This window comes from Diadema antillarum, unplaced genomic scaffold (assembly GCF_040938485.1).
Source record: "Diadema antillarum isolate AM-2024a unplaced genomic scaffold, OU_Dant_1.0 scf00000035, whole genome shotgun sequence".
NCBI classification, from domain to species: Eukaryota; Metazoa; Echinodermata; class Echinoidea; order Diadematoida; family Diadematidae; genus Diadema; species Diadema antillarum.
The window spans coordinates 817,122-831,675 of NW_027270924.1; the positions used below are offsets into that span (position 1 = coordinate 817,122).

The 14,554-nt window shown below is 39.4% G+C and overlaps 1 protein-coding gene across 1 annotated transcript; it reads left to right on the plus strand.

The window, feature by feature from the left end:
- The first annotated feature begins 1,119 nt into the window (after positions 1-1,119).
- On the plus strand, positions 1,120-7,238 carry LOC139743791 (uncharacterized). Its single transcript, XM_071654249.1, has 5 exons — positions 1,120-1,260; positions 1,861-1,926; positions 2,894-3,088; positions 4,377-4,523; positions 5,621-7,238. Exons 1-5 carry the CDS (start codon positions 1,174-1,176, stop codon positions 5,780-5,782), a joined length of 657 nt encoding a protein of 218 aa, XP_071510350.1. The 5' UTR covers positions 1,120-1,173; the 3' UTR covers positions 5,783-7,238.
- The last annotated feature ends 7,316 nt before the right edge of the window (positions 7,239-14,554 follow it).

Genomic DNA, 14,554 nt, shown 5'->3' on the forward strand with positions numbered 1-14,554 from the left:
TAAAGAAAATTCAACATATTCTCACTTTTCTCGCATAACAAAAGAACACTTGACTTCTCTCTTTCAGAAGGCAGGGGGAATAATATTACCCATAACATATGTCAGTAACAAGTCGAAGAAATGTGCACTTAATTCAAAAAGTAAAATTTTGTAAAATTCTCTTTTTATTTTCTTTATATGGTTGTACGCATATGACATCATACACTATAGTAGTCTTCTCATCCAGCAGTGACTACGCAGATACTTTAAAAATTCATAACTTTTGAACGGATTGTCCGATTTTCCCCAAACTTTCACTGATGTGTTCTACTAATATAGCTGCATTCACTCAACCCACATGTTTATGAAGGTGAACTTGTCCTTTAATGTGTTGTGTTTTGTGGATTTCAGCTGTGAAATACTGTGAAAGGGAAAAAAAAGAAATTAATTTAGCAGAAAAAAAATTAAGATGTTTCATACATTTTTGGTATCTGGTGGGAGATGTGTGCTAGAATATGATGTTGATAATGCTTAAGGGCATATGGTATTGTTGTAGCTCAATTATACTTACATTTGTACATCATTTCATTTGTCAAATGCCAAAGAATAAGTGTGTAGCTCAATTATTTGTACATCATTTCATTTGTCAAATGCCAAAGAATAAGCATGTGTTCATGGTCCTTGTGATGTAGTTTCTTCTATTTGAATACAGGTAAGCTTTTGAGCAAGAGGGAGAAATTAAGATTTCACTAGAGTATCAGAATGACAGGACTTTTGTAATTAAAATGAAACCAAAGGATGGCATCAGTCCATTTTCACTACATGCATCCTTGCAATCTGTTGCCACATACAAAGTGTAGTCAGGACATCATTGCAGTAGCCATACAGGTAGGACTACTCTGCATTAATGTAATGTTTGAGCCATCCATCTTTAATATCCTCCTTTGGATGAGCACAGTCTTACACTTGTATCATGTACACAGGGTGTAGACAACCTGTAGAGCCATCCAAAGTAAGTATCAGTCTAGAGATGGAGTTACAATGTAAATACAAAATTTGCATTCATTCACTGTACTACACATTGTAATGGTAATTTAATGATGATGAACATGGCATGCGCCTTGTTTTTTGCCGCAGATCAGCAAAGTTCCGGATGGGACCCATTTGACGTACACGAGGGCCTTTGGTGCGTGTATGATTGGTGATGCTGTGAGCCGCTACTTCATCCGGTCCTCGAGGGATAACTCTGCCCAAGTGTTTCTTCTCCTCTCACGCATAATTGTGAGCAAAATAATTATAGATAAAAGAAAATGTTATGTCTGCAGGTTGTTATGTGGACCATTTATGCAGTGACAAAATGTCTTTTCTGTTCTGAGTTATTCTTTTTTTCTTTCTTTCTTTTTTGCCAAATGATGACCTTAGTTGAAATGTTACTCTGTGTGACAGATTGTAATGTTGTACTTTCGTGAGTGATTTTCATACCTTTTAATTGTGTGTATCTTTTTCACATAAATTTTGTATATGTAGGTTGTTTTAATGGGTCAGTCAAAGATGCATCCATTTGAATAAAAGTATGATATTGATTTGAACAAATTATGCTTTTGTTGTGGGGTTACATTGATTTGTAGACACTCACGAAACTCATGTTGCAGAGGTGAATAACTCCGAATAGCAGTATCGATCTAGGTTGAAGATTTGCCAGTTACTAGTAGATATGACACCTTGTTTGCATCAATTTGTCACAAATATGCTAAGGCTTCTTAAAATTTAGAGACAACTAGAGTGTTGTCAAACAATAATGATTTTGTCTGTTGGTGATCTGGAATTCAGTTCTTAACACTGATATCTTACCCATCTTGCTTTCCATCTTGTGTCATGTAGGGCTGCTCCGTGCTCCTTGTTGCCATGGTAATCATCCAGTACACAGGGGGCGAGTGGAATGAAATGGTAAGAATGAAAATCCATTTTTGTAAAGTTGGTGCAAATCTAATAGGCTAGGCTAGAATGATTTGAAGATGTCATAGGGAGGGGTGACCTGCCCCTGCCCTTCATGTATTGAGAAAGAGCTGACACTTCATATTGTTGTCTGAATGGCCCTGTTATTTCAAATTCTGAACAAACAACCTTACTTAGTAGGCCTATAGTTCAGTTGTACTGGATGATGTCTACTGCTGTGATACTTCACCTTGACCTGCATTATTTGTGAAATCATGGGCAGGAATTTTAATGGAATGGTAACCCAGTGTTTTTTATGTTTTGTCTTATCCGTATATTCATTGTTTCAAATGTTTATTCATCTATTCATTTATTTAATCATTTATTCATTTACATTCTTTATTCATGTGTTGTTGCTTGTGCTAGATGAACATGTAGATTATTGTATACATTTCATGTAATATATTAGATGACCAATTGGAAGACTGATGATACATTACAATGACTCTCGTGATATATAAAAGCGAACAAATGACAAATTGACATTTCACTTTTACTGAGACTTCTCAATCCTGCCTTAAAGGGATCGTATAGTTTTGGTTGAGACCTAATTTCAGGTTTCGAACATTTTTTGGTGAGATAATGAGAAACCTCTTATGAAGTATGAAAAAGCATGTAATTCCATGAGGAATTCAAAGTTTATTTGACGAAAATTGTTTTTGAAATGGCTGAGATATCCAAAACAGAGTGATTCTAATAAGTGTGGGACCCACACTTTATTACGATCTCTTTGTTTTACTTTGTTTTTGGATGTTTCAGTCATTCCAAACCCGATTTTCATCAAATAAACTTTGAATTCCTCTTAAGATGGTATGCTACGTACTATTTCATAAGTGTTTTCTTGGTATCTCGCAAAAAGTTAAAAGCCAAATTTTCATCTCCACCAATACTGTACTATCCCTTTAAAACCCTCCCTCAGCACATCTTCTTCGGCATGATGGGCAACCTGGTGTGGATGATGGGTAGCGCCGTCTACTACTTCCAGTCCCGCTTTTCCGGTGGCCACGCCCAGCTGGAGAGCCAGCTGAACTTCCATCTCCGTGCCGACGGCTTCCTGATGCTGCTCTTGGGATGCGCTGCCTACGGATTCCCCGACATGAGCATCAGGATCTTCGTAAGTTGATACAGTGTGCTCGTGTTATAACGAACATGGTTTTAGAGGACAAGTCCACCTTCGTATACATGTGGATTGAATGAATGCAGCAATATTAGTAGAACACATCAGTGAGAGTTTGAGGAAAATCGGACAATACGGTTAAAAGTGATGAATTTTTGAAGTTTCTGCTCAGTCAGGGCTGAAAGAGAAGACTACTATAGCTTGTGATGTCACATGCGTACAACGATATAAGGAAAATTAAAAGAGAATTTCACAAAACTTTATTTTTTTCATTAAAGTGCACGTTTCTTCAACTTGTTACTGACATATGTTAAGGGTAATATTATTCCCCTTGTCTTCTGAAAGAAAGAAGTCGAGTGTTACTTTGTTATGAGAGAAAAGAGAAAATATGTTGAATTTTCTTTATACTTTCTTTATAACGTTGTACTCATGTGACATCACAAGCTATAGTAGTCTGCTCATCCAGCCATGACTGAGCAGAAACTTCAAAAATTCATAACTTTTGAATGGATTGTCCGATTTTCCTCAAACTTTCACGGATGTGTTCTACAAATATTGCTGCACTCACTCAACCCACATGTCTATGAAGGTGAACTTGTCCTTTAACAAACTTCTGATACAACGAGATAGAAAGTGCAAGTACCCAAATCTTTATCTGTATGTCTTTATATGATATATTTGTTTTGCTATAACAAAATTTCAATATAACGAAAGAAAACTGCCAGTATGCAAGTATATGTAAAATATGTAAAATGTAAATGCTACCATGTCATTTGTTTCTTTTTTTATTCGTTATATTTCTGCTATGACTCTACACCAACTGGGATGTGATTATTATTTTTGACTAATCATGTACTTATTTCACAGGGCAATGCATGTATACTGGTATTAATTTGCTTTCATACAGTGCATCAGTATTATGATGTCCATTCAAAGTTTTTACAGTATATGTAGGAGCTTGGAAAAGATACGTACAAGAACATAATAGCAAGTTCCTATGAATCAACACCTCAATTAGATGCAAGATAATTGTGAGTTCATTGAGATGTGGAAAATTGTGAATACAGTATCAGAGCCTTCTGTCAGCTCTGATAGTGCTGTTTTCATTTTGCTTGAATGTTCTTTGGAAAAAAAGGACAATCAAGCAAAAAAGGATTTTGAAGGAGTATAAGGTCAGCTACAGAAAAAAAAACCTTCAAAATGTCCTGCAAATGCTTAGCCTCTCTGCGTTGATGCCCATATAAATTTCTCACCTGTAACCATCTCACATGATTTTCGCTGACAGAATGACATTCCAGCCGTAGACAGCGCCCACATCCACATGATCCGGTCTGCTGGTGCCCTGGAGATAGGATCGGCCCTCCTCAGCTTCTTTGCTCCAGGTTTCCTCTTCGAAGAGGACAAGCGGGCGCTGCTCGTGGGGCGCGTTGCGGTGAGTACTTGGGACCCTTTGGCACACCCACTCTCTGAAAAGTATCAACTCTTTCGCTCAAGCATGTTGGCAGTTCGCTTTACCTAAATTCCAGACTCTCGCTACAGTGCACTGCTGTCTTGACGATACGGTTATAACGAAATTCTTGTTTATTTTCATTTTCATCTAATTATCATCTAATATATCTGTATATAAGCTGTACTTTACTTTTTAGCTGGAACAAAATTTTGATTTTGTAACTAAAGAAACCGCTGGTCCTGTGAACTCATTATAACGGGAGTGCTCTGTATAATCTTACCCACTACTATATTGTACCAGGATTATCATACTCTATCATGCTTTGCAGTTGAGATATGTCAGCATTAACATGAGCATTCATATACATATTCTTGGTTTGAGACATGTCAGCTTTCACCTCTTGAAAATGTTAACAGAAAGAAATGGAAAGTTAATCCATTGTGCTCTGGAGGGCCATACCTTTACCTCAGTGTGTCGTGATGGTCTCCATATTTACAATGCAATCCGTCATCTTTGAGAATATTCATGTGAAAGGCCTCTACAAAATGCGTAACAATGAGCTTTCAGTTTGTTGAAATGTTTTGCTACATTTATTGTATGTGTTATTCTTCGTATTTCTGTTTTGATTTGTAGTTATCTCTGACCTTGTAAGCAATTTGCTGTTAGAATTGGTAGTTTATTTATGAGTGAGGTTTTCAGCATTGCACAAATGGTCCACTAGAACTCCTGCATGTCTTTCACAATGCAGTCGGGTTTTCCAGCACCAGAAATACAACCTTGTACTGTATAATAGCTGTTATTTTTGCGAGGATTTAATTTTCGTGAATTTTGTGTATCACAGTTCGATCGCGAATTTAACAACACAAGAAAATGTCTCCATGTCTTAGGATACTAATGCATAGGAATTTACGTTAGCGTAGGCATCAATTCGGGAAAACAACATCTCGCGAAAATGTCTGTGTCCTCCCCATTCGCAAAAATATCTGTATGTGAAAATAAGAGCTTATACAGTAATTCTTTTTGTAGTGACGTCTCCATTTGCGTCTCAACAACTGTTTCTGATTTTCCCCTGTCCCCAGGCAATTGTGATGACCGTCCTGGCCGCTTTCTACGCTTCTGCCAACTACGAGGGCTGGGGCCAGAACCTCCTGCCCTTCCTCGTCGGAGAGGGCTTGATCGTGCTCAACGCGCTGCTCGGCTACTTCGCCCCGCACGAGACTGACCGCTACAAGAGCAAGTGAGCTCTCAGGTGCTTGGTTCGGCGGTGGCTCAATGAGCAGCAAGTGTTCGCGAGGAGCTCTCATGTTGACTGAAAAGTGATATTTTCCTCTCCTTCTAACTGTCAAGAGTGTGTACTTAGCACTTTTTCCCCTTCCGTGAATGTGAGTGTAGGCAGCTGACCTGAATATTTTGATGACTACATATCAGGAGCTCTCACTTCTTGTTCTTATTCATTTATTATAATTTTCATTTCAAAACAATGTTTCCATTTAGAAAACCAGGGTCGTGTTGTATGAAGCATGTATAAGCAATTGCTACACACAATAATTACCATCCTCGCAGTGAGAGCCAGGTGAAAGCCAATTGGCTGTGAGTGATTTAGTACGTATAGTTGTCATGTTAATTGCAGTTATCTCGAGTTGGAAGCGTTGTTAATGCCTTACGATATAGGCCCCTGTAGGCTCTGTACCATGCCGTCAGTGAGCAGTGTCTTGGGGTGTCAGCCACTGTGGCCAGTTTTAGTTAGTCATTTGTCCCACTTCCGTCTCTTTATTTCAAATCTCAAAGCTTTCCTTTTGAGAAAGATGGGAAATTTGCTGTGACCCCAAAGTTTGGCGTAGAAAGAATTGAGAGATTTCCTCACACTGAAGCTTAAATTAAGGAGCCATAAGGAGCATTACCTGAAATGAACAGCTGCTGATAGTGTCATTTGTTTATAAATATACGGCTTGATATGAAGCAGTATCATGTAGGTGCTGATACAATTCGGCCAGTTTGGGGCTCTGTTTTAATCGTACAGAGATAGCATAGTGCAAGAAAGTAGCACCTTCGACAAAGCAGTATACACAACAGGCATTTCACAAGCCCAAGTGAATTGGGAAATTGAAGTTCGACATATGGTTTAAGTAGGGTTCGTAGGATTTTATTTATTGGCATGGGGACTGAATTGATACAGGGTAGTGTTATGTAGCTGAGTTAGTGGTCAAAGTTGAGAAATGTATAAGGATGTGCGTCAAATGCCGTAATCTTATATTCAACTACAGTGTACTTGCATTATCACTTTATATGTTTTTTGTTTTGCTATATGACATATCAAAATGCAATTGTTGCAATGTCAGTAGTGAATACAAAACTTCAGCAGTGTCTGTAAAGTTTTGTAAGATAGTCGCTTTTTAAGGTGAAATTGTGCCAGTTATGCTGTAAGTCTGTGTTCTTATACCATCATACATTTACCAAAACAATTTTGCTGCCAACCAATCAAGACATTCCTATTCACTGCAATTAATCATGTTGTGATGATCAAGCAGAATTCACATAAGCAAGAAATTCTTAATCTACTGTATAATTGTATTTTAGCTTCACCGTTTTGAGTGTGGAATGAAATAGTTTTTGTTAGTGGTGGTAGATCATGCAGCTTCCCATGGTTTGATTTCTGCACTGACATATAATTTAGCTAGCCAGAATTGTTCACATTAGACCGAGTTTGTTCTGTTGAGTTTTGCTGGAAAAAATATACTGATCTGAACTTTGTGTTCATCCTTTGCGATTAGGAATTGTACAACATTGCATGAAGAAAAAATCCATCACATGTGAATAGGTGCAAAACAGTGCCATGACACGTGATGAGTTACTCTTATTCAGTTTGTTGGTTAGCTTGCTTTTGAAATTGTACAGGCATGGAAAAAAATGGTTGCTTGATATAAATGAAAAGAAAAGCTGTTCATGGTAGAAGATTAGTGTTCAGAAGCGATTAAACAGCCATACCAAGAGAGAATTTATTCGGTGTTAATGCGATGGTCATACTGCTTTTACACAGAAAGTAGTTTTTACCCTTGTGTTGTTGTTGTTTTTTTTTTTCACCGCTTGACTGACGTGAATTTAATCAGATTGTATGGTAGTGACCTGTGTGTAGACACACTGATAGGGAGCTGCAGTGCATTTGACATGGGTAGTTCCCAAGTACATGTAGATAATATCAATTCAATTTAGTTAGAACTAACAATGCATGTACAGTTTCTGGTTGATATTCATTTACCCTTTTTTCTTGTTAACTAAGTGTCAAGGAACTAACTTTGTCTTCTGTAAGTTGCATGTGAATAAGCAACACTGTCTTTCAAACATGAATCAGCGGAAATGTGCATGTGAATGCTGTGGTCCTTTGGTGATGGCATTTGGATCTGCACGACATTAGCTAGAGACGTTTTGGCGTTGTTACTAGAGAGGTTTTGGCATTGTTACCAGAGAGCCATGCGTGAGGTCACCAAATGTGTTTGTCAGATGGTGATAGCAAAATTATGTTACTCCATGTACCCAATATTCTTCTCCTCTTTATTTGCCCTTTCATAGTCAGGAGTAAGAGAGATATTTTCCTTTCATTTTATCCAGTACTCTCCAGTGAATCTCACCTTGATGAACCCCCTCCTCCTCTCAGGTTTCTTCCTTCACTCTTTCCTCTCTCTCTCTCTCTCTCTCTCTCTCTCAGAGGTTTCTTTGTTCACTCTCTCCTTTCTCTCCCCGCTCTGTCAGTGTAGATATGACATGACGTGAAAGCCTTGCATTTTTATAGCATCATCTTTTATTTATTTCATCATCAATCCATCATTGCTGGGATGCGGGAGGAAGGAAAAACGGGGGAAAACGACATATTCAAAGAAGACATGAAGATGTCTGGATAGTTAGTAGTCGGGTATATTCCCATATTGTGCACCTTGAAATTTCATCCCGGTGCTGATTCAAGCTTCAAATTTGCTTCGTTTTCAGTGTGTACAGCAGAGCTGCCAAGTCCCCCTGAAGCGATACTGCAGGAGGCTCTCTGAGATATTGACTGTCTCTTCTCATATTATTGTTTAGACTCTAGAGGAGTCAACATTCTTCCTGATTTGGGAGTTTTATTAAGTGTAAAACACAAGTATCTCCCATGTAAAAGACCTTGATTCCGTGTGTGTGAAAGTTGGCAGCCCTACTTCACAGCAATTTTTGCTGCTTGTCCAAGCATTTTATGATACCGCCAAGGATGATACTTGACTGCAAATGCCAGGCATGATATCCCATCTCTGTGAGGAGCAGCAATTACATCAGTACAAAACGCACTTCGGCTTTGCCTTGTCTGATTCCGACTGTTCCAAAGTTACTATCAGGTGGATAATTCTTACTAATGCCCTGTGTAAAGTGCATTGTTTGTATAACATTTACCACATCACAGTCCACCCCCCCCCCCACCTCCACCACCCAGTATTGCGAAATGAAATCATGCTTCATGAAAGACCTCACGAATGATTACTCTTGGGAAAGGCTCTTTTTGCCGTCTCCATTTGTATAGTAGACATATCCAAGCGAGCATACAAATGCCACTGCGCGCTCAACGCAAGTTGACACAAAGCAGTAACCGAGTTCTGTTGGGAAACTGTGAGTCAAATCATGTGCTCTCATTGAGCTGTAATCAAAGTAAGTGGAGTTGTACTCTGTAGTTTTTGTACCGATATATTTTTGCATGCTGTGATATTTTCTTAAAACAAGGTGTTTACAAAATGCTTGAATAAAAGAAGAAAGAAAAAAAGAAGGATTGAAAACAATGTTTTATTTTGTGTGTCTGCAATATTTTTTTCATTTATTTATTTATTTATTTATTTATTTTTTTTTTTTGGGGGGGGGCCTGTCAGTCTGTTTGTTTGTGTCTCAGCTTCATTCCGTTTCATGGATTCTACTACAGTGTGGCTCGTTCAATCTCCTCAAATCTTCCAAGCCAAATGCAACTGTATTCGTACATACTTCCATGCAGCTAAAGATTGCTGTGTCTATTTCCAGCGCAATCTCCACCTCTTGTTCAAGATTACTCTGATGACTAGGAGATAAGCAGAGATACATTAGATGAATGAGCAGAATGCTAGAAGTTACATTCTAAGCATCTTTAAAGAAGTGAGTTAATCTATGACATACTGCGCAAATTTTCACCATAATTAAATAGTGATGTCTTAGCGATGTCTTCCCGTTTATGAATTTACTGTATTAAGACGGTTCCATGGCATATGCTCCTGCGACAATTGCTTCTATGAAACATCTGCACGCTGCGCCAAGCATAACTTCTACCCACAAACATAACCCTAAGCTTAATCTTAATCCTCACGTCAAACTAATCCTAAAACCCTATCACTAGCCTAGCTCCATCCTTGCAGAAAGTACACGTAAGATCGGAGCAATTGTGGCATTAGCAAATGCCGTGTCACCAAACCAACTTCTCGCCGGGGTATGAAATTTGTGTTTTAGGGAGCTTGGTCCTTGTTTTGATGTTCGTCCTACCTTATTCACAAACATTTCCCCACACATTTCCTCTCCTTCTCTCTCTCTCTCTCTCTCTCTCTCTCTCTCTCTCTCTCTCTCTCTCTTTGTTCCCTTGTTTTTTATATCATTTTTATGTAAGAAATTACAAAAGGGTGACTTCCACAAACAGCGGTAGTATCAGATACGGGGGTGTCGAAACGCAGTACGAGGCGTGGGTTACGAGAGTATTAGTCCCACATCACGACTAGACTTCACACCATGCGGGGAAGTCGACGTCTCATTTTTAGACGTGGGAAACCAAACCACGAAATAAATCAAGGACTCATTGTCTATTTCAAGTTTCAGCCTAAGGTCACAAATGACACATGTTCAGATCAGAAGTCCCGTCAACGGACTTCGGTTAGAGCAGTACATGTATCTGTACAGATTACTACAAGATATTATTTCGTAATAAAAGAAAGACAATGCCCACTTACAATGATGTCCCACATACATGTACTCATGTTACCATGTCAATGTTGCAATCTTCCACAAATAATTTTTGTTTTGTTTTAAGCAGACGTTTAGAATCCCATATTTGCCCCAAATCAATATAATGACATTTTATTCATATATTGAAAAAAATCAAAATTGAATGCAGTGATAGTTATTGCAGTCGGAAACAGAAAACAACAACTCTGACAATGTAACTCAAGAGTGTTGCGTCACCAAGATCTTCGGCAGATATTCGCGCTTTTTGTATTTAAAGGCACACGCAGAGAATCAGTGTAGATTTTGTCCAACTCGGTGAAATGTTTTTTTTATCATTGATATTAATTTTTATGAAAATTAAAATCGATTACAATATTATATAAATCAAAAGCAGAAAACTAAAAATCTGACAATATAACTCATCAAAAGTATTGCGTCACCACGACTGCACTGGAGCTCCAGACAAGGTCACGGCCGCTTACCTAGCGATCACTTTTCCCTGCGGCTGGCGAATCTGTGTCGAGGTGGACAGCTGACCTTACCAATCGGAAACCGATAATGGTGTGAATTGAAGAGGGAGAAAGCAAAACTATAATCACAACAAAGACAATTTGCATGTCGAGCATATTGTGGTCAGTGCAGTTTTGAATATTCAAAAGTGTCCATTTTAAGATTGCTTGTAATCAGAGGTATAGGTAGGGTACCTTTGCGATGAAATGTATAATTTCCTTTGTGACGTTCTTCAAATTTTCCGAAGGATCTGCAGAAAAGACATTTGTCAACTCCACACGGAATAGCATTCCGTTGCATTAGTTACAGTATTCCAAGACACTATAATATTTATACTGGCGTCTATACCTGGATCTTTTGAGATAATTGCCCGAACCAGGTAAAAATGTCCATCAATAAATAATTGTCTTATTGAACACAATCTTTTCATAAAGCCAATGGAGGGAGGGAGAGAAAGAGGGATATACATAAATATATATAAATATGTATAAATATATGTATATACATGAACTCTGTAATATAACAGAGAGAGAGAGAGAGAGAGAGAGAGAGAGAGAGAGAGAGAGAGGCGGGGGGGGGGGGAGCGACAAGAAATTAGGCCACAAGTGTCAGCTCTTAATTCCACATGATGCCTCCACAAAGTGCACGTTACACTGACCTATTGTGTTTACAATGCTCGAGGAGATCGTACTTTTCTCGCAGTAGACAGGGGGTCAAGACGTTGTCAGAAGGCATTATTGATAATAGACATTCTCCATAATATGCGCGCCAGTTAGGTAGCGTGGAGGCAATTTTCACCCCAATAGCCATGCACAAGAGGAACACAATGTGTATCTCTCTCTCTCTCTCTCGGGGTGGAAATGAAATGCTTGTAAAGAAAGCATTTCATCTTCAAAAGAACCCGATTATCCAAATCTTGCATTCATCACATTAAAGCGGTCTACAGAATTTCACTGGGGGGGGGGGGGGGGGGTGGAAGCAGAAGCACAGAGCTACTCTGATGTGATTGGTTAGCTTGCAATCAGAAGTAGACAAGTCAATCAATGATACACGTTTGGAGTGCAGGCAAGGCAGGCCAAGGTGGCAACAGATGACATCGTGTGGTATATTTATGTGAATTTTCATTCTTGATTGCGGGGATCAACGCAGAATGCGGAAACGGCACGACTTCCGTATTAGCAATTGTGAATCAGGCGTGCAACGGAGTTAGAACCTGGAATATTGTGTTTTGGAAACGTTCTCAAGCGTGTAGTTGCTTTTAATGCAATGCATATGTGTCGACTTCATGGAGTTGGCAACCCGCGGCTGCCACCTGCCCGCGCCGTGAACTTGAGCGGGGCGAGTTGGCGGCCACTGCTGGGCTCGATTCGTTTCGCCGTGACCCAGTATTCCACGAACGCTAGAAGGACGTTAAATCAAAAGATTCCCACCCCGCCTCTTCCTTTTACTATCATTGAGTCTGCTGTCCTCGCCTTCAAACACTATAGAATACGTTTATAAATGTTCCAGTATTTAAAAAACCACGTAAAACATGTCACTGTGTTATTACGACATTCTCAATGTAAAGAATCGAACACGTGAGCGGTATGTCTATTGGTGTCAATTATTGCTGATCAAATTATATCATACATGACTATAGATCTTCTTTTGAAGTATGCCACAAAAATTGAAAAAAAGGTGTCATTCTTGGGCGAGTCTTTGCATGTAGCCCACTTTTGAGAATCCAAAATTATTGAGAAACAGCTGTGTTTATATAAATTTATATGATATTGCGTTGTCGTTCATCGATCTCTTCCATCTGCGCTGGCTACACAATCTGATTTCTTTTCTTTTCGCCGTGGAGGGAGTGCTTCGTCTACTAAGGATAGAATGATTCATATCTGGTATCGAGAATGTCCTACCGCGTTCAGCCTGTCAGATGTAACGTATCCAGATCGACGAACACGCAACTTGTCCCTGTAAATTACGATATAGAATTAAAGCTCTTTTAGATAAGTCTAATCCAATTTCAATTTTATTGAACATAAATGAAATTAGCATAACGCTGTGTCCATAGACTAGAGATTATTGTCTTGGTTGCATAAATTAGGAACGCGGGCATGATTACAGAAAACAATATTATAGGCCTACAGTCTCTTATATGACACAGAATGCTAGTTTGTAATGATATCCACCTAAATGTAAAAAAAAAAAAATGTATTTTCTATTGGTTTTCAGACTGCTGAGATTTTTTCTCTCTCACACAATAATCGCTGGCAATGAGAGTGACCTGCTTGGACAGACAACGAGAAACTGGGCGTGGTCCGCGGTTGTATAGGCCATCCCGACTCCAACGTGTGGTACCAAGGAGGTTCTCTCGTACTATATCTCCTTGGTGGTACATGTACTAGCCGACGTATCGGGGCCAATCACGTGACATTCACGAGGCAGTGTCCGACGAGCCAGAGATCGCCCTTGAACAGGACTGGGAGGTTAAAAGAGAGATTGCCAGATCTAAGAATATTTCCGTCCCATTGCTGTTGCCTCTTCTGATTTTCTAGGAATTTGACGTCGACACCTGCACACATTGTACCAGTAATAATAATGAAGGATGATGATCAGACAGAAACTTTGCTTGCAAGCAAAGCTTTTGCTATCACTGTGGCAACATAAGTACGTCCTATGGTCGGTATGATTGGCTTGAAAGTTACATAGCAGGAGTTGGTTCTGGTTACATCCTATTCATGGACATGCCAAACTGCGTATTGCATGATGAGAGCGTGATATGAAGTCCAGAGAGAATATCATCCATGTTCAGTCAGTCGGATGCAATGATCATGGTTTCCTAAAGAGTTACATGTATATCTTTAAGATGTGTTCTCTAAAGTGCCACCTGTTAATGACACGTGATGATTAGTACTCTGATCTTTCTGTATGTAATGATACCTTCATCCTCATTGATTTTATGTGCACACGCTCACATCAGCACCTGAAGAATGTGACCAACGACGTTTGAAAAAAAAAAAACCAAAACTGGCAGGAAAAAAAAATGCATAATTCGCAGTCGGAGAGTGCCCCTCAAGCCTCCACGTCATCTTGACCGATGACACCGTGGTCCGCAGGAGCAACGTGTGTCGTGAGGGCTGGCTGGGTACCCGCTCACCTGGCTACCACATGGACTGCTTGTCACTTTTTTTCTCCCCCTCTGCTCTACTCTCGCTCCTTTCCTCCTCCTCTTCCGTTTACTAGTACTTTCTCGTCACGACGCTCTACTAGTCTATTACACTAAGTGGTGCAAAAGGTCATGTCGGTTTCATTCTTACCCCTGTCTCTTCCTCCAGACGTGGAGGTTAAATGTTTTAGGGTCGCAGTGCTACCTTTTGGGTTGGCTCTCCGACAAGAAATTATTTTTATCCGATAAACGCACACTGCTAGTCAGTCTACATCGGTCCCCATTGATATCTCGCCACACAGCATAAATCGTGATGTAAAGTTGAGATTTAGAAAGTTGCACGTTTACTTTGATAGATAAGCATAGTGCGATGATGTGATGG